Source organism: Carassius gibelio, chromosome B11, assembly GCF_023724105.1.
Source record: "Carassius gibelio isolate Cgi1373 ecotype wild population from Czech Republic chromosome B11, carGib1.2-hapl.c, whole genome shotgun sequence".
NCBI classification, from domain to species: domain Eukaryota; kingdom Metazoa; phylum Chordata; class Actinopteri; order Cypriniformes; family Cyprinidae; genus Carassius; species Carassius gibelio.
The window spans coordinates 1314183-1335560 of record NC_068406.1 but is presented as its reverse complement, the minus strand read 5'-3'; the positions used below and the strand labels follow the sequence as shown (position 1 = coordinate 1335560).

General features: G+C 36.3%; 1 protein-coding gene across 3 annotated transcripts in view; it reads right to left on the bottom strand.

Moving 5' to 3' along the window:
- Positions 1 to 21378, bottom strand: part of LOC127967773 (tubulin polyglutamylase TTLL7-like) — a 121013-nt gene that overhangs the window by 34284 nt on the left and 65351 nt on the right. For all 3 annotated transcript variants that reach the window (XM_052568453.1, XM_052568454.1, XM_052568455.1), the window contains 4 exons: positions 15225 to 15319; positions 9725 to 9872; positions 8493 to 8566; positions 5666 to 5801 (listed from right to left, as the gene is read on the bottom strand). In XM_052568453.1, the coding sequence (XP_052424413.1) occupies positions 5666 to 5801; positions 8493 to 8566; positions 9725 to 9872; positions 15225 to 15319 (453 nt within the window). The remainder of the gene's footprint in view (positions 1 to 5665; positions 5802 to 8492; positions 8567 to 9724; positions 9873 to 15224; positions 15320 to 21378) is intronic.

Genomic DNA, 21378 nt, shown 5'->3' with positions numbered 1-21378 from the left:
ACAGTTCAAATGAGAAAAGCGCTCATAACATTTAAAGACTCCAAAATGACAGTTTCCTGGTATTACAAATTACCAATTCTTTTTCCATTCAATTCTAAGAATCACAGCCAATGGTTCAGGCAAGCAACACCAGTTAATTTAAACACTGTAAAACTCATTATCAGTATGATTAATAATACAGATTCCAATAATAGTATAACACTTTTCATAAAAAAACTGTCAATGAATCCAGCTGTCTTTAAATTATGTATTTCACTTTGACAACAGTGTCACATTCAGGCTGACTGCTGCTTGAGCTTCCTGCATATTCCTTTACGATACCCTGGAGTTTATTTGAATCTTCCTGAAACTCAGCTTGCACTCCCCTCTTTGTATGAATTTGATGGGACAGAACAGTCTGGACAGACCGCCAGTAGTCTGAAACAATTATTCCATACAATAGTGGACTTAACATTTCTTGGGAATGACTTTAAACCCATTTTTGGCTTCTGGAGAGGGCTCAAGCAGTTCTTTTGATATTGCCATGGGGTACTTCAGTGCTTATGGACCAAATTTTTTTTAGGTTTATATAATGTGTCACCTTCCTTCTTATCATCTAATTAGCACTTGATTCTACCTAACTGATGTATTTGATTATAATTTGAATAAGTACTTGATGAAGTCAAAAGAAAAATATATTTTATTTTATCTATTAACACTGCTTAAATTGCAATCCAATCTCTGTCCTAATATGTAACACTTTCAATATATATATATATATATATATATATATATATATATATATATATATATATATATATATATATATATATATATATATATTATACATAATATAAGATAGTTTTTATTTTTTAATTACTAACTCGGAAAAGTAAAACCAAATTAATGTATTTTTAGAAGGAAAAAAAGTATATATATATATATATATATATATATATATATATATATATATATATATATATATATATATATATATATATTACAAAACAAGTGTTTTTAATTTAATTATATTCAATCACATTCAAATAACTTTTATGTTTTTATATTTTTTTATATTATATTTAACTTTTTATATTTGTATTTCAGTCATTTGAGAGATATTATTAGACTGCTAATCCAAAATAAATGTCTGTCAGCTGGTTCATACAAATAAATGGAGCAGGTTATTTCAAAACAAAACAAGATTGGCTAATGACAGTACTTCAGACAAGAAAAGGGCAGGAGAGCAGCTGTATAACAAACAATAAATGTATTTGGGTGAGGACTGAATCATCACAGTCTCAAGAATTTGATCGATAATGTTCTGAATTCGCTTCAACATATTTTCTTCTTTCTTTCTTTTTTTCCTCAAAACCGTAAGACTCTGATGTTTCTCCATTACAAATGTCGCATGCTTTTCAAGCAGAAACATTATCCCAGCTGTAACTCAATAAGCCAGGCATTGATCTGTTGTTCTGGCTCAGATGGAGAGAGATTTTAAGTGCATTAAAATCTGTTCTTTTGCTCATCGCCGCCTTCCATTCTTCCCCAAACACAGAGTAAGACTCATTGTTCAGCCAGTCGGGGAAGAGAAAAAAGGCCACCTGACTGCAGGTGACGAGTCAATATTTGCCAGTGTTTGCTACAGTTAGATTGTTATGAAATTTGTTTTTGTTGCTTTGATTTGGGTGCAAACTCACAAAGTCGATTTTGGGATTATTTTGTGTGTCAGGGCACAGACGTGAGGACATAAGAAAAATTCTGAGGCAGGTGTGTGTCTAATACAGAGGACGCATTTCCAACAAGAGTTTTCTTTTTGTTATCGCACGTTACAATAAGTGGCAATCGGGTGCTGGAACTTGCTATTGTTAATGTTTTACCAAGTGCTTGTTGCAGCTGTGGAAAGCAAGTAAATAACAGAGCAATTTTCTCTCCTACAGCAGCTTTTCAAATCTATTCACAGTTTTCTATGTATTCTAGAGGAAGCGCAAAACAAAATGCAAACAAATACATCAACATTCGCTTTTTAAATTGACTGATGTACGGAAGAAATGTTGGTATTAACATAAAATGTTATTTTCTGGATGGAGTATAATCATCTGGTCACACTCAAAGCAAACATATTACCATTAGAGAAAGTTATTGAGGTTAAATAAAAAGAACTCTGATTTCAGTTTCTTTTATTTTTAGAATTTGAATTTAAATTAGGCTTAGATTATCTTAATATATTAATAATGATTTATTATGTATTATGTATAAGTTAAAATCATGTTTTTTTTTTTTTTTTATAATATTAATTTAATAATCATCCTGTGGCAGCCTGAGACCAACTGCACTAGAGTAAGGTAATTAAAAATTAAAAATGTAATTGTTTATTTTTTTTTTTTCATTTTCATTTCACTCACAAGCCATTTCAAACCTGTAAGACTTCTGTTCATCTTCAGAACACAACAACAACAAATATATTTTTATATTATTTTATCATTAAAAAAACTTTCACACACACAAACAAAAATGAATAGATACAATTTAAATAAAATTCTATAATTAAATTGAACAATTAAGACATTGTGACTTAATCAATATGAATCGTACAGTTCATTTCCACTTTTATTTTTTGTGAGCTATTCCATTTATGTGTGCCATTCATCCATGTATAAGTCCATGTATTTATCTATGCTCTACAAAAAAACTAAGACATTAAGTGTCAGATATATGCAGTTATGCTACTGGAATTTATTGTTTACCTTACTCAGATGTTTTTAGGACATTTTAAGATATTTCTAATCTTTTTGTTAATCTTTTTTTTATCTTAGCAGACCTGTTCCCACAAAATTCTTTACACAATATCACTTAACAATAGCATATACCTTTTTATAAAATAAAATAAAAAATAGCATATCAAATCATTTTTCATAGTTTTTTATGACCATTTTCTACCCTCTTAGTGACCCTTGGCATTAAACAGGCCCTTTTTTTTTTTTTTGCGGCTGTGCTTTTAAAATGCAAATGCGTCTTTGCATGTGAAATGAGTATCAGTGCTTTGCTGCGAGCTGTGAGCTTTCTTTTAGATCCAGTATCGTTTGTGCTGCCCTATCTTTCAAAAACAGCCTTTTTGTACCACCTGCATTACATTGTGACAGCTAAAAAACAATCCACACTGAATGTGTACATTTATTTCACTTAAGAATGTTTATTTTGCTTCAAAATCTCAACAGAAGCTTGGTAAAGCCAGGATATTTTTTAGTTTACCTCCAATTGTATTTGCATGAAAGAAGAAGGTCTTATACACCTAGGATGGCTTGAGGCTGAGTAAACCATGGGGAAATGTAAATTTTAGAGTAAACTATCCCTTTAAGGCTACTTTTACACAACAACGATGTAGTCAACATTTTAAACGTTTCTCCATTGCATTTTAAAAAAGTTTAATGTATACACAACACTGTTTTCAAAATGATTTGCATTTAACGTATCCGTGAAAATGGCCAAAAATGCTGTATTACGTATGCCAGGCCAGTAGTTGGCGCTGTCACCTTGTTAGTAAACAGTATCTGTAGGGAAGTGACGATTATATGTTGTATATGATACGTCTCTATTGTTGGTTGTAATATTGGTGAAGTAAATCCACATTTTGCTGAAGATGCTAACTCTTGAGCAGCAACAACAGTTCCGTGTACTCCACCACTGTTGTGTATGTTTGTTCGCACTTGCCTTTAAAATCAACACATACTGGTCATGTCTGCATACCTAACTTTGTCGTGTACTACGCATGCGCATGACGCCGCCGTTTTCAAAGATTCACATTTTAGGTGTCTAGACGAAAAACGATAACAATGCCGTTTTCAAAAACTTGCACTTTGAAACATGATTTATGCGTTTTCAGTCCCCAAAATGCCCTTTTCGTCAAAATGAACAGGCAAAAAAAATTCCCGTTTTCATTTAAATGGCCCCTAAGAATATACAAAGTGACAAGTGCTACACAGTTTCCCCACAGTTTACTCTTATTGATAGTTGTTCTAGTGTTTAGGAATAATAGAATTTATCCCTTTTACTCAAATATGATGGAGTAGGTCCGAACATCAAATGGGTGCTTTTGACATGCAAATTTGGCCAGAGATTGTAATCCAGTGATTCTTAAACAAGCCATTTTGGCAGCAATAGTAAGTACATACGTGATTACTGTTTAGACAGAGTAATTAGTAAAGAATTCCCCTGAAAAATAGAAAAGTAATTAGCAATTAGTAATGACTTATTTTGAGTAACTTTCCCAACCCTTTGTAAATCTTAGGGGGTAGACAGGCCCTAGACTAATGGTAAAAGCTCAGGGTTGCTGAGAAACTGAAGTGACATTAACAAACTGACAGACAGGAAGGTCAAAGACCACATGGCAATGGCACGAACTCTGGCTCTTGAATCTTTCCCAAATAAGCCAGACACCAGCTCCATAGGAAACGGCTCAAGCACTCCCCTGCCATATCGGCAGACGGCTCTCGGCTCAAAACTACAACCTGCCTAACAACCATCTCTATTCAAACTCATGAGCAACCCCACTCCGAAGTCAGATTTCAGATTCCATCAATGTGAGCTATGAGGACGAAACCCTTCCAACAATATGCCACATTCATATGCATGGGTACACAGATCCGGCCTTGAAAAGCCCTGTAAAATGAATATCCAGAGGTTTCGGAGAGGTTGTGCAGCAAAATAATGAACTCCAGCTGAATAGAGAATCTTAGAACTGAGGTTTTCATAAAAAAAAGAAAGAAAGAAATCTTAGAAATGCAGTAGGACAATTTATATGTAAAGCTAATAAAGCTTTTAAAGCATTACATAACAATAACATTTTTACTGTATATTTTACAATAAAAACGATGTCATGATAGTTGCCAAGACTTTTTTTTCCTTTTTTTTTTTTTTTCTTTTTTTAGGATTTTAATTAAAAAACACTTGTACGGTATTATTATTGTATATATTTAAATTACAATACGTATTAGCAAAATTTTGTATTTAAGTAGCTTTAGGTCAGTTATACACATTATGGTGTTTCTAGAGTAAATCAGTCTGATTAAATCTGATTTTAATGTTGTCAATCTCATCAAAATCCTTACTTTCACAGAGTGACTTTATTATCATTTTAAATGTTAATACTTATATCTTTTTTATTAAGGCTTTCTATAGAACCTCACTGTTTCTACTTTTCCAACTACTTTTCCAAAATAGCTAGCTTGACTACTATTTTAAATTATGAGTAGCTATTAGTTTGAAAAGTACCATTTTCCAAATAGATTTCTCAACACTGCCTATAGATTTTCTAGCTTCTGTATGGCATTTACAGCCAGTCAATGGGCTAGATATATCATCTACTAGGCAAAACGTCTCAGAGCTTATAGTAATAGCAAGCTCTCCTCAACAAGCCATGTGTTTTTTTAGGTATCTTTCATGTCCGTAGCTCAAGTGGTTTAGCTTTGTTTAAATCCCTAACCCTATGAATGAGCAATAGCAATGCTGATGGTTGCCTTAAACTGCACTAATGAAGACCAGATGGCCACAACAAGCATTAGGACGTAAAATAAATGTCCACATTTCTTATTTTAAAAGCAAAAGAGCAAGTAGGAAAAGAAGTAGCAGAGGGAGAGAAAGAAGGAATAAGAACAAAAGATTGTTCGGTTGTGTCTCAGGTACATGCCTTCATTCGTTTCAGTGGATTATTCATTTCCTTTTGAAGTGAAGCTGCTCGCCCAGCGAGGAATGTCTGAAAGGCAGCTGAAAGGAGACTCTCATATTTCTCCAAGAGCAGCTTGTCATCTGGGGGGTAAATACGCCTGTACGGAGAGAGGGAGAGAGAGAGAGAGAGTTTTATCTGATTATCTGATTTAACAGCCTGGTCTGCCTGCTTTTCTTATCACTTAAACAAACCTCAATCGTTCTTTTCACACATGCATTTGTCCATTAATGCTGTGTATATACTAATGATTAATAAACTTGTCTTTATATTAGACGTTAAGACTAAACAAAAGCCAGAGACGTGTAAACCTTTGTCTATATCTGTGTGATGGATCTAGAGATCAGTGCCATATTGGGTCGGGGTTATAATCAAAACCAGCAACTGGCTGAGCTTCAGGACCCATATTTTACGTTAGACATCAGGTGGGGACCTGCTAAGGTACGAAAATTATGCAAACAAAACCCTCCAATGTATTCATTTTACTGGCAACACGAGCAATAAGCAATATAGCTGTATTGTTACAGTATGTATTTAATCTTTATTAAAATTAGTGAATAAAACATAACTTTTCTTAGTTAATGTAATGAAACAAATAATAAAAAATGTTTACTAAATGTTGAAATTAGCAATAACTAATATTAATAAATGTTTTATAAGTTTTTTTCATTATTAATTCATGTTGTATAAATAACATTAACAGGAGCTAGTAAAAAAAAAAAAAAAAAAAAAAAAAAAAAAACCTAAGACCGTGTCTTAAAAAGTGTGATTTACTTGTTTGGATTAAACAGATACTGGGATAAGATGGCAAATGTATTTGTGCAAAAATACCATACAGATTGAAAGGATATCCATTGACATCAACAAATATGTGGGGAAGTTGATAATGTAGACTCAAGATGAACTTGTACCATCCTAAGTGGATTATTTAGAAATAATGATTGTCAGAATGCAAGAACCATCCTGCTTATTATACTGACTACTTACCAAATACATAAATTAAGAATATTTCATTACAGAATGCAGCATTTGACCAATCAGCACCAAGTATTCCAGAAAACTGTCTAAAAACACTGTTTATTTTGGTCTCATAAATTCACACAATTATATAGTTAGCTGCATTTGAAATTTTTATTGTTCTTTCAGTCTGACCCAACATTTGAGAAGGACTGAGCAAAATAATGGTGGCACCTCAATCTAAATAAACAGCAAAGGGTATAGCGAGCGAAATATTTCCACATTTAGGCCTAATAAACTTAAACTCACTTGGCGTGTGACATTTAAAACAGCTCTTTTGGATTCCGGCTTTGACGTAATCAAAAGCTCAAGTAAATGTAAATGTTCAGATCAGACGATAAACCGCCCCAAATCCATTAAGAGCTACAACCACGATGGACAAACTTATGTGGGAGAAGTAATCTAGTAAGAGTAAGTGGGCTTAGTCTTCGGCATATGGCACATGTTTGAAATCTGGGTCTGACCCACAAACCTCAAACACTTTTTTTTTCATGTTTCAGCATCTTTTGGAGTGTTTTTATTTAGAGTTGAACAGAACAGCAGTTACAGGCATAGGCATAAAATGACCTATTTAGGAAGAGGCATTCGTTTTGTATTCCTCCTCTGAGGCTCTGACGTGGAGGCTCTGTATTAAGAAACGATTTGTTGCAATTACAAAGTGACTGGAATTTTTTTCTTTTTTTTGCAAGATGCTAAATGCTACAATTTCTCTATGAAAGAAGCCACCCTCTATGGTAAATACAAAGGGTTAGTCAAGATGCTTGTGTAAGGAGGTCAGGTTAATCAAGTCTTAATGGCAGGTATTCGTCTGGCAGATCTTAGTGTCTGAATGTAAATGTTAGCAAATGACAAAAGTAATAAAAGCAAGAAGCCTTTGGCTTCTTTACAAAACATTAGCAGCCATTAAAGTAGTGACCTGGACCTCATTAGCAATCTATGACAGATATAGATAAAAATACTGAAAACTTTTGGACCTTCTAGACCAGCACTCTCAAATTATCAACCATAAGTGAGGTAGAAAATAAATGTTTTCCTGCAAATACATTGTCTATGATTTACTTTGGCCTTATATGTGGGTCAAAGACGAGACCCACATGGTGTCCGCATCAAATTAAATTGACAAAAGTGATTTTATATAGAAAGCATAAGTGCAAGTAAAAAATGCAAGTAAAGCGTCAGCTTTAATGTTTCAAATATCTTTTATGAAAATAAAATGATAAAATATGGGTGAAATAATGTCCCATCATCATTCAGCATAACAGATATATTTATGTTAAATAAAACAGCATACGTATTCTGGCCTGTACTTATTAAAATATATTAAATGAAAAGTGATCCTACTAGATTTAATTATATTTTAATTAATTAAAAAATAATAATAAAAAATTATTGATGACAAATGTTTGAAAACCCCTTTTCGTCTGACCTAATTAAAAATAATTATATAATAATGTATAATGTTTTTTTGTTTGTTTTTTTACATTAATAATGCACAAAATTTACATTTAATGTAACTTTTTCATTTATATTAATAAACAGAATGTTATCAAAAGACTGGATTCAGGCATGCTTTGGTGTCTTATTATCCCCACTTTTCTGTCTACGAAGGCAGAATATTTCAAGTTACAGAAACAACTCTTGTCCTTGTCTTGTCCTCACATGAGAGCCCAAGAAATTGTTTTATACTGTCACATCCCAAACCAAGCCACAAGAGACCCCACAGGTGTAAACGGGCATTCTTACAGGATAACAATCGTCACAGCGGCTCCCCTACCTGTAGTTCCCCAGGTGCCGATTTTCGTGCTCGTCCCTGGAGACCTGCTTGCGGACTTGGGCCAGTCTTTCTTTCTGAAAACACAACACAAATGAATAAGCGGTGAGAGGCAGGTAGAACAACAAAGAAATAAAGCCCTGTTTCTGTTACTGCTATACTGCAGTGTAATTTAGCCACCCAAAACCCAATAACAATGGCACCGAATGACTCGTTTCCCATATTACGAGGCAACTTAATGAAGTCTGAGAGTTAGTGAGCGGGAATAACAGCCTCTCCTCTACACTTGTTAATACAGGGGGCCCATTCATAATTCATATAGATTTAACTCCCACTGTACCATTTTAATACATCAAAAACTATAATTGTGGAAAGGTCAGCTGGTCAATTTGCTGTGGCGCAGCAGGGTGTCTTCTATAATAGTCACTGATCTCTGCTAAATGCTGGTACAGGCATATTCGCTCAGCCCCCAATCCCCAAATCTCACTCTTCTTCTGCGTCTAGCTTTGCCCTTTGAAAATACCACCTACCTGAAGTCATCTCAACCTCATTCATCTCCTCATATAATAAAAAGTTGATCGAAAGACCAATCAAGAACTGGTGCACAAAGCACCATCTACTTACTGAACTTCCTGGAAAATGTGCTTTGTCTGTACATATGCCGAATATGAATATTTAAATATCTTTTTTCTTTTTTGGTTTTGGGGGGTTTGCGTAAGTTATGTAATCAGATAACTTTTTTCAAATTACTAATAAAGTAACGCATTACTTTTAAATGTAGAAAAAAGTATCAAAAGTTACTTTTTCAAATAAGTAATGCAAGTTATTTTGTTTTACCATTTATTCACTGGCAGCTCTCCTTTTACCAGGTTGAGAGATATTGGGAGTGTGGTGCAGAGATTTCTTAATTTCACTTTTGGTATGAAAGGGCTTTTACAGTTGCCAAAAATAAAACTTTTTTTTTGTTTTTTTTATTTAAAAATAAGTAATCAGGCACAGCTCAGGTGAAAAATTGTAATGCATTAATTTTAAAAGCAACTTTTTGTTGATGGAGAAATACAACAAAAATAAGTGAGATCTAAATCTTCTTTTTCAACATGAGCACCAAGTCTCAACAAGTCTGGAGCAAGTGCACAAACTGCTAATCCATGGCTCCAACACCAAATTTTATTTTGATTCATTACTTAAATATGACGTAATAAAATGTTGATTTCCAATTGCTAAACAGGCCTCACCAGCTCTTCTCTCCTGCGCTCCAGTAGGTGACGTTGTCTCTCCCATTCTGATGATCCGGCCGTCAATTTGCGCATTGATCCCTGCCCATACAGCCGTCGCTGGGCTTCTGCCTTCTGCTGGGCCAAATTCCGACGTTTATCACTCGCTCTAGATAAAATAAATAAATAAAATAAAATAAAAGGAAATACTCAGTAATAGCACTTAAAGTAGCCCAAACTCCCAGCCGAAATCCTGACAGACTCCGAGACTCCATACATCACTAGTCTTGACAGCATTCAGCACTTCAAGATTTCATCGCTCACTGGCCCTTCAAATTTGCTGTTGTAAGTGGCCACTCAGGGTCAGTGGGCTCCTGAACCACTGGGGAACTCTCAGTTTATTGATACGACTTTCACACTCTGGAGTTCTTGTCGCTGAGTTATTGGTTTTGTCCTGCCACTGCTGGGGAAATAAGACGGGAGTCGTTTTGATATGTTGCTGGTAGAACTCAGCTGGATCATTTGGGACACAGTAAACGTCTGTGGAGACTTCCAAGAAAATCACTGAGACAGAATGGTAGCAATGCATCCTGAAATCTGATCCACTGCTGGATCGAGTTTGTCTGCTGTTGTTTCCTACTCTAGGACCATTGTTGGGCCACTCTGGTATATTTAGTACAAAAGGTGGACCTGGGATTTGAAGGCCAGGTCTATGATAATCAATCACAGGAAAGCCTGTGTACTGACATACAACTACAAGCACAGGCAATCACACAAACTCAAGAAGTATGCACAAACGAACATACACAACATTCCCTCAAAAACACACAATCCTCACAAACACGCTTAAGGTTAAATACAATACAATCATAGAAAACTGTTTTAGTATTACCCTTGATATTTACAGTAATACACTTACTGAAATATACAACTGAAGTCTATTGGGTGATTATACGGCACAGTAATAAACATAAAAAATATAAGGGGCAAGCCTATATAATGGGCAAGAGTAACTAACAGTTTGCGCCAGCATAAACCCTCTTTTGGCATAAAAAAAAACGACTATTGTCTACTGTCACTATTTTCCTAAATATGCGCTGTAAAAATTGGCGATGCTTTGTTTAGTAAATCTGGCAATTCTGGCAAATTTAAAAATCTAAATTTCTGAGTCTAGTGAGAATTAATAATATGCTCACCTTGCTATATCTATAACTTTCAACACATCTCAAAACCATTTCAATTAATTTGACTAGGAAATTCACATGCTATCTGTGCTAATGACACCACAGAGGAAAGAGACATACTACACTTTAAGTAAAGCACTTTTTTATACTTAAACACTTAGCAAAGTAATCCCACCGCTTAAAGGATGATTTTAACCCTTTTTTTTCTTTAGGCAAAAATAACACTTTTTTTTCCAGAAAAACAAAGTCATCAATCAACTCATCAACCAAGAACACTTCTTTAAACTCACATAAATGCAGCAGTTCCAAAAAAAAGAAAAGTTTAGGGATGAACGATATATCGGTCACCATATCGATAACGGTCAACAAATATTCATTTGTCTGTTATCGTTATCGAACCGATAAGAGATTTTCTTAGAGCCGATAAATACATTTTTGTTCACCATGATGTTTTTTAATTACTTGAAATATCATTGGAAGCACTTTGAAAAGCGATATACAGTGTACTGCAACATGTGCAGTGCAAGTCTGTCAAATTAAAAAGATATTATTAGCTACTGTAAATAAAAAGTAATGGAATCTTTCTTCGCCCGTGTTTTAGCTCGTTGTTAAGGGAAGAGCGTATCCACAACAGATTTACACGACCAGAACAATTAAGTTTGCTTGTGCATTTACAGTCTTTTGTGCAATTATATGTTGTAATATTGTATTTATTTTATGCATATAAATCAGATTTTTTTTCTCATATAGAATGCATTTGGTTAAGCTATAGCCTATGTGGGGGTTACTTTAGCTCAGCCCACAGTTCAAACAGCAGCTTACAACATTAACTACGAGTGAGATTGTCATATATATATATATATATATATATATATATATATATATATATATATATATATATATATATATAAAACATTATAATGAGAACACTATTATAATAAAATGTTATGAATTTGTTTGCATTTGGTCTTTTTGTACAAATATAAGTTGTAATATTATATTTATGTTGTATAAATATCTGAACATATGATGCACATGCAGCTTGAACAGCAATGCTCAAAATTAATTACTATAATTGGGAATGTCATAAACATAATATTATAAAGAGAATATTACCATAATAAAAAAGTTGTGAATTATTTGGGTTTATTTGCCGTGTTTCAGTGTGTTGTTACTGGAAGAGCTAAGAGCGGGTTCACAACACATCTGACTAGTCGGGTTGTAGCACGGATGTATTGCAATATTGGAAATAGGCTACTTCTGTTTTAAACCATGAAGGCAAGCCAGTGGGTATCATACAAGCAACATGCTAACTGTGTGCAAGTTAATCTTATGGCGGTCTTTCACCATGATAGTGAAAGTAAAAACTGATCGAGCTTTCAGCATCTGACGACGCACACATTTACAGTGCATATTCTCTCAGAGATGATGAGAGACGAATCTCATATGAAGATAGAGGACGACGAATATGTGGTATATATAACGTCTCAGTTATGTACATAACCCTCATTCCCTGATGGAGGGAACGGAGACGTTATGTTGAACGACATATGGGGTATCACTTGGGAGGCCAATCATCTCTGAGTTTAAGAGAAAACGCCATTGAAAATCGGCTAGTGGATTTAACATACCTGAGCCACTCCCCGTGCCAACGGGTATAAATAGGGCGACAGGTGCATCCACTCACTAGGTTTTACGCTGAGGAGCCGAGAACATGTCCCGGCAACAGCAAATGGTTCAAGGTTGTGGCATGGGGAAATAACGTGTCCGTTCCCTCAATCAGGGAACGAGGGTTACGTACGTAACCGAGACGTTCCCTATCTGTCGGTCACTACGAGTTATGTCGAACAACATATGGGGTCCTATGAAAAACGCCACAACCTGAACACTGTCACAACCCTGTGGCACTGCAATTGTCGGCAAGACATGGCGTGCCACAAATAATACGCTTAAGGTCGTAACCTTCCTAAAGCCCCAGCGCAGGGTGAGTACATCGCTGCTGTAGAAGGCCACGCTGCTGTTCCGCCCAAACAAAATTAATGGAAGGGATTTCAACCTTCAGTGAAAGATTGCTTAAAATCTTCCCTATTTATTCTTACAGCTTGGCAAGACGATGGGGAAGCGAGCCTTAGGAAAAGGTTGCAACGGAGACCACATCCTACCCGTAGGGAGGTGACATGTAGAGATACTGATATGGACTGGCCCGGGGGGCAGTACTACATATGGAATGGGTCTCTGAGGCAGGTCCTACCTTAGAGTAGGGATGGAACAGCTGCCAGAAGAGACTGACAGAGCGGGTCTGTCAAGGGAAGACACGGGTTTGCCAATAGGGAAACATTACCGTGGAAGAATACAGATATGGGAATACCCATGGGGAATCAGCAATATGGACACCTAGCCCAGTACAGGGGCTGACCAGAACTTCGGGCATGCTAACACCAGTACTGGGTCTGGCGACAGACTGCTCGGCCAAGTCTGACTGCCGAGTGTGCTGGAGGATACTCAACCAGGGTACGCCAACTGGGGAACTCTACTGGGAGAAGAAAGGTGCTTGCATCCCCGTGTTAGAGTAAATGACGCAGCAAGCATGACAACCAGCCAGGCCTTCAAGCCAATTAACTGGTACCCAACACATGGGAAGAACCTGGCTCTACACGAAGGTTGTAAAACCTTGTGAAGGTGTTAGGTGTCACCCAGCCTGCAGTTTGATAGATGTCTGCGAGAGAGGCGCCATGCGCCAGCGCATAGGAGGAGGTCACACTCCATGTGGAGTGGGCCCTCACCCCCCGAGGGCATGGCTCGCCTTTGGAATGGTATGCCAAGGCGATGGCATCCACTATCCAGTGGGCCAACGTCTGCTTGGAGACAGCCTTCCCCTTCTGCTGACCTCCAAAGCAGACCAGGAGCTGCTCAGAGCTTCTGAAGCTTTGGGTGCGGTCCACGTATATGTGAAAAGCTCTTACGGGACACAGCAACGCCAAGGCTGGATCTTGCCTCCTCCAGCGGCAGCACTTTCAGGTTCACCACCTGGTCTCGAAAGGGATTGGTGGGAACCTTCGGCACGTATCCCGGCCGGGGTCTCAGGGCAACGTGAGAGTAGGCCGGCCCGAACAGAAGGCACTCTTCACTTACCGAAAATGCTTGGAGGTCCCCGACCCTCTTGATGGAAGTGAGTGCGACCAGGAGCGCTATCTTGAGAGACAGGAACTTAAGCTTGATTAAATCCAGCAGCTCAAAGGGACCCCTCTGAAGTCCTGCCAGGACAAGAGAGTGGTCCAAGGAAGGAATCAGGGGTGTCCTAGGAGGATTTAACCTTCTGGCACCCCTCAGGGCCTGGGACAGGGAATAGTACAGCTGGCAGTGGGAGGACTCGTGGGAAGTGAACAGGTCTACCTGGGCTTTCCCAAATCGACTCCAGAAGAGCTGGACCATCTGGGGATGGAGTCGTTATTCCCCGGGAAAGGTGAGCTGTTGTGAGAGCGTGTCGGCTGCACGATTGAGCTCCCCCGAGATGTGGATAGCGTGCAGCGACTTGAGCTGCGTCTGACTCCAGAGGAGGAGATGGAGGGCGAGTTGAGATTCATGTCGGTTGTCGGATCACCAGTAGTTATGGGAATTTCGGTTCTTTTCCGCGAATCGGTTCTTTCGGACAGTTCGATTGAATTAACCAGTTGAAGAAAACGGTTCACCGGTTCTTTTGCGCTCATCGTGATGACGTCTTTGGCGATGATTGCCCTTGATTCGAGCCTTTGGTTTACCCACTCTCATAACATTAACACAGAATCAGTTCACAATCAATAATTAAAAGAATCAGTTTGGTTCAGATGCTCTGTGTGTCGGTCTGCTTCATGCTGAATCAAGAATGCGCAGTATCATCAGCTCCTCGCCTCTCTAATCGGACTTGTCCGACAGAAACGGTTCTTGACTCGTGAGCCAACATATGGGTTTTCATATTTAATGAATTATTGGTTATCGGTATCGGCCAAAATTTTCATCTCTGTGCATCCCTAGAAAAGTTAATTCAAAAAGTTGGTCTGTCACTTATTAATTTGAAGATACCACTTGTTTTGATAGTTTGTCATGTAAACCTGTGAACTTTACATATTTTTAAGTGTGGCTCAAATGTCCAAAATTCTTCTTACAAATCAAAGAGCAGCAGTAAAACTAAGTGGGCGTGGAACTGTAAATGAGTTTTAAATAACTTCTTCAAGGATCAAGGAATCAATATCTTCTAAAACATTTAAGACTGGTGGACATCTGGGAACGTAGAGTGAGATTTCCGATTAACTCTTTCTTTCTCTTTCTAATGGGACTCTGGAGAGAGAATTGCTTCATACCTGATGTTGAGCAGTTTCAGGGTGTCGAGCAAAACCCCCTTCTTCACATCGTAATCAATCTTTTGATCTGTACCAAAACTTGGGGCACGATTGATCTGTGGAGGGGAAAAAAGAGAGATAGATGTTTTTGTTTTCATATTGTTTTCTTTTTGGATTTCATCAAAAACCAAAATCAACATTCATTTTTAAGGAGGACTGAGAAGCCACATAGAAGCAGTCACCCATTATTGAAATCTCAGGGCATTAGCTCTCATTAAAACTAAATCTGGTTTAGTGTCCCATTAACCACAACTGCCATTGATGTTGAGAACAGTCTTCTGAAACTATAAGACAGCTTTGTGTTACACACCGAAATGTACATCATTTACTCCGAATTTGACTTCACAAGGAACTGCTGAGACCAGATCCTTTAGTCACTTACTCAGGAACCTATTCAGTCTGATTTGTGAATGGATCATTGTGAACCAACTAAAAAAATTATTTAAAAGGCTAGACTCAAAAGAACATAAATTAGGCAAACACTGCTACTTCTCTTATAACCAAGAAGAGGTATGGCAGATATCATGATTGTCATTAAATGTTTACTTAAATTTTGATCACATAAAACTACTGTATGGTTATAGATAACTTGGAATATGCCGCACACGTTTTATGTCATGTTTTTGTATCATGAAAGCTTAATTGTTCCCCAGAATCAAGAAACTCACACAGGTTTTCGAGCAACATAAAGGTGAGTAAATGATGACCTCTATGGAGTGAAGCACTGCATGCTGGTCAAGTGAGACTCAATTTCATACAAATGCAACTTTGATCTTGTTTGCTGCTGAGCTTTAAAAGCGCAGCCAGTGATTACCAGAGTTGACATGACATATCAGTGCACAGGTGGTGCCTTTAAATCAAAACTACTATCTTACTAAGACAGAACTCCTGGTGGTTCCAGCAAACCCATCGTTTCATCACAACTTCTCTATACAGCTGGGTTCGTCAACCATAACTCCTTCCAGGACAGCCAGAAACCTAGGAGTTGTGATGGATCATCAGTTAAGCTTCACAGACCACATTGCTACAACGACCCGGTCCTGCAGATTTGCCCTATACAACATTAGCAAGATTAGAAACGTCCTGTCAGAGCAAGCCACCCAACTTTTTGTCCAAGCTCTTGTTCTCTCCAGACTGGACTGTTGTAATACTCTCCTGGCGGGCCTTCCTGCATGTACTATCAATCCTCGGCAACTGATCCAGAATGCAGCAGGAAGGGGTTGTCTTCAATGAGCCAAAACAAAAGCTCATGTTACTCCTCTCCTCATCAGGTTACACTGGCTACCAGTAGCCGCTCGCATCAAATTCAAGGTACTGATGCTTGCCTACAAGGTGACCACTACCACCAACATACCTAAACTCACTAGTTCAAACGTATTTGCCATCCAGAAGTTTGCGCTCTGCAAGTGAACGACGGTGGTGCCATCCCAAAGAAGTTCAAAATCACTCTCACATACCTTTTCCTGGACTGTGCCCAGTTTGTGGAATGACCACAAATTTTCAAGAAACATCTAAAGACTCATCTTTTTTGCCAGCACTTAACCAACTAATACTATTACTTTTCTTGTCTTCCATACATAAAAAAAAAGAGAGAAAAAAAAACACTGGCAATGCGTTATGTACTAGACTAATTGAGACTTGTCATGGCACTTGTATACTGTTGTTGTTCTCTTGTTGATCTGATTGCTTCTACTGTTCTCATTTGTATGTCACTTTGCATAAAATAATCTGCTAAATGATTAAATGTAATTTAAATGTAAAACATGGAAGCCTGCATATCTAGATGTCTGTGACACAACGTCAAAGTCACATCATAAAGAAAGAAAAGATTGGCTCCATAGACCGATTTGGAGACGTCACTTTTACGTCACTTGCATCTACGTGCACATTAGGGTGGCAGAAAAACAATGACTACATTTACATAGGCATCAGTAATCTAATTATTTACCTTATTCTGAATAAGACAATATTACAATTAAGGTGTTTACATGAGTTGCTTTTAGAATATCACTTTCATGTCCCCATTTAACGTTATAGTACATAGATCGATTAATGGCACGTCATTAAGACACTACGCAACGTCATCTGATGGACCCTCCAGAATTTCACATAGACATATGTCTCATCTTCATTATGATATCATATACAGTTTTGGATGTTTCATTTTTAAATTACAGAAAGCTTCAAATGCAGTTAATTATTCATCATGCTATACATGCAAACAGACAATGCCGTTGTTGAAGCCATTATTTTGTTTACCATCAAACGGTTGACCACTGCCGTTTGTGTCTCATGTTGCAAGATGCATGAAAATGACTACACTACGGTAGGGTGTGTACATGTCTTTACTGTACTTCAATAACGCAACTAAAATAGGAATACTCCACAAGTCTTAATTCGATTAGAGTTTACTTTGATTTTGACCTAACCCGATTAAGTCAATAAAAAATCTCTGTTTACATGGTAGATTGTTATTTAGAGTCAGTGTTGGGCAGTAACGCATTATTAATAACGTGTAACTGTAACGCAGTTACATTTAACAGTAACTAATACTGTAACGCATTACTTTTTAAATAAAATGAACTCCGTTACCGTTACCATATTGTGCATATTAATTTTGGCTGAAGTGCAGCCTACAGCCTAACCTGTTTGCAGCAGCGACACATTGTATGAATGGTGAATGCCAACCACTGTAAACACGAAGACGCACTGTGGCCGTGTTTCCGTTTATTCAAGTATGTGCGGCAGTCATGGCGAGTCAAGGCGAGAGCAAGACAAGTTTCTCAAAGTGGAAATATGCTTATTATTTCACTTTAGTTGAGCATAAAGACAAAAACCTTTTAGTCAAGTGTAAGCTGTGTCTTTCTGGTTCGAATGTCCTATCCTATCCCACGAATTTCCAATGTGTGTGCTCAGATTTTGTAAACTGTACTCACGGATTCATGCAGCAAGCTCCTATGTGTTAACATACAGTTTTAATTAATATTATTATGTGGAATGGGTCTACAGCAAAGTGTCTTAAGTGATTCTCTATCATACGGAGCCCCACATGTCACCTGTAGGAGAAAAAAATAAATCCGTGGTGACGGTTTTGCAACCCGCCCCCTCAGTTTATAAAACATACTCAAGAATTCATAAACTGTTCCCTAGGTTTAACAAATAGTGCCCATGGATTAACAAACCGTGATCACGAATTTCCAATCCGTGTGCTCAGTTTTTGTAAACCGTATCCACGAATTCATAATCCGTGTGCATGCTTTCGCAATCCGTTCCCTCAGATTTGTAAACTGTACTCAGGGATTCATGCAGCAAGCTGCTACGTGTTAACATACAGTTTTATTGAATATTATTATGTGTAACATGCCTACTGTAAAGTGATTCTCTATCAAGTGTAGTACAAGGTGAAATACAACGATTTAGAAAGATGTGCATCAAAATCTTGTTCAATTTGTGATAATCTTAACACTTGATTATTATTGTATAATAAACCCGGCATTGTGACTGACTCTGGAGTAATTTGTTCCTCTTTTGTAAGTCGTTTTGGATAAAAGCTTTGTATGCATAACCTGTATAATAATATATAATAATAAATAAAAATAAAGTTATTTTTATCATTATTATAATTTTAATTTATAGGCTAAATAAATAAGACAGTAAAAATGTGTTTCATAAAATAATTCATGAATTAATTTATTTTTAAATAACCTTTGATGGTTTTGGAGATGCTTGTGTACTTCTTTGTTTACATGAAGACTTATTTTTGTGATTTTAAGCTATGCTCCAACGTCTCATCACATTCAGGCAGCTCATTAGCATGATAATATAGATTTAATTTTTAAACAGCATTTATATATATATATATATATATATATATATATATATATATATATATATATATATATATATATATATATATATATATTAATGCATATAATTTATGGTTGTAATAGCAGTTTTTTGGTGCTGAGTTTTTCGAAATTGATTTTGAATAATTCAGATTGCTTTCATTGATTTATTTCAAAATGTTTTGTGTTATGTTGTACATTGTTGATAGTTTTCATACTTAAGCTGTGAAAGGAACATTCTTATGGGCTCAACAGCTTTTATGATGCAGAAGCCACTTTAGTTTTTGATTCTGAATATATTATTCAGCCTTTTTTGCTATTTATTTCAGAAATCATTGTGATATACAGTATTCAGTTTGTTCTGGTCTGACTTAAATAAAATATTGTTTAAAAATTACTTTCTGTTTAAGTCAGTGTTCGTATAGACCATAACGCATAAAAGGGCATCAATGGGAACATTAAAGAACATTCTTTAAAAAAGTAACTAAAAAGTTACTTTTAACAGTAATGCATTGCTTTTTGGTGTAAGTAATCAACAAAGTAACTGAGTTACTTTTTGAATGAAGCAACTAGTAACTGTAACTAGTTGCTATTTCTTAGTAACTAGCACAACACTGATCAGAGTATTGTCTTAATCATACTAAAATCAGAGTATTGTTGTCCATGTAAACATACTGACTGTTAACAAGTACAGGGAAACAAGTAAAATCCATGGAATTAGAGAAAAAAAAATCTATTGTTGTACATTGGGATGTTACAATCAGAATGCAAATCATTTTAAAGAATAATGTTGCCAAAGATGCTTTTTGAAGCTAAACGCAGATATTTAAATGGACAGATGGATGAAAACCTGCTATGATAACCCTATTTTTAAAGCATTAATTTGATTTAAACAATAGGTCTGCATAATATTCACATATGCAGTCCATAGGGGACCTAATGAATTAGCCCTACAGCTAAAGCATGACATACTATTTAAACCTATAACATTTCACTTAATATGTACCTATTTTATCTCAAAATTCTGACTTTTTTCTCTCAAATGCAAGTTTGTATATCATAGTAAGGACTTTTTAACTCCATTTAACTCAACAATTGTGAGTTTGTCAATTCTGAGGGGAAAAAAAGACAGAAGTGTGAGACAAAAACTAAAACCAAAACATAAACTAAGATATACGCTGCTGTATTTTGAAATATAAACTGAAAATTACTTTTGTTTTATTCCCTGGCTTCCATAGACTGCTACTTTAAAACAATTATTTTCTGCCACAAAAAAAATCATTCCTTTTTGCAAACACCGAAATTGGTCTTTAAAACTGTAAAATCGTGACAATTTAAGCCAACATGTTTCTTGACTTGATTGTTACGTTACAAAAAACATATGTTGTTCTTTTTTTTTAAATATGAAGTCTGAATGGGACAAAGACATTAAGCAAGTGTGATCAGCCAGGCAACAAACCAACTAGTCCATTATGCTGGTAGACGCCACCACTTGAATGGCACAATCTTTCCTTATCTCGCATGAGGAATCTTTTCCGGTCACTCCGAACGCAGATCTTTGAGAGCTTACTGGGTAAAAAGTCATCACTAAATGCAAATATATCCTGTGAGCCCTTACCCAGAGTGATGATCAAGCATTTTTAAATGTATCAGATGAGCTTTGGTTCGCTTTGGCCGGAATAACGGCACCATCTAAACACATGAAAACCATAGCTTTGCATGCTGGTTTAGATATTTGTTTGAGTTAAATCATTTAGAACCATTCAGAATCATTTGAGCAGTTAATTAGAGATAATTGAGCAATAGAATGTCTTTCCGTGCATTAGTATAATCTGTCACATTCCTGCCAACACAAGCTAATTCATCAGATGCCAGAGTTATTTTCTCTGTGGACCTGAAAAAAGAACTGCACAGGAAATGAGATCAGCTCATGATATCTGCACAATCGCTGTGATGTATGGTAATGCTCATTCATAACTTTCATTCTCAGTGCTGCAGTATTTGAAACCAGAAGCTGACCAGAAACTCAATATTTAAGTGTTTGTATTGTTTCAAGAGGCATACGAAAAACAAAAACTAAAAAACTACAAATTAAAAAAAAGTGACTGCACTAAAATTTAAAAGTATGACAATAAGCAAGGACTCAATATATTAGACACTTTAACTAACTTATTTTTAAAAATATATAATCTATTTTATTTTATTTTTCAATTTTGTAATAATAACTACCCTGCTGTATTTTAGTTTAAGTAACATACACTCCCAATTTG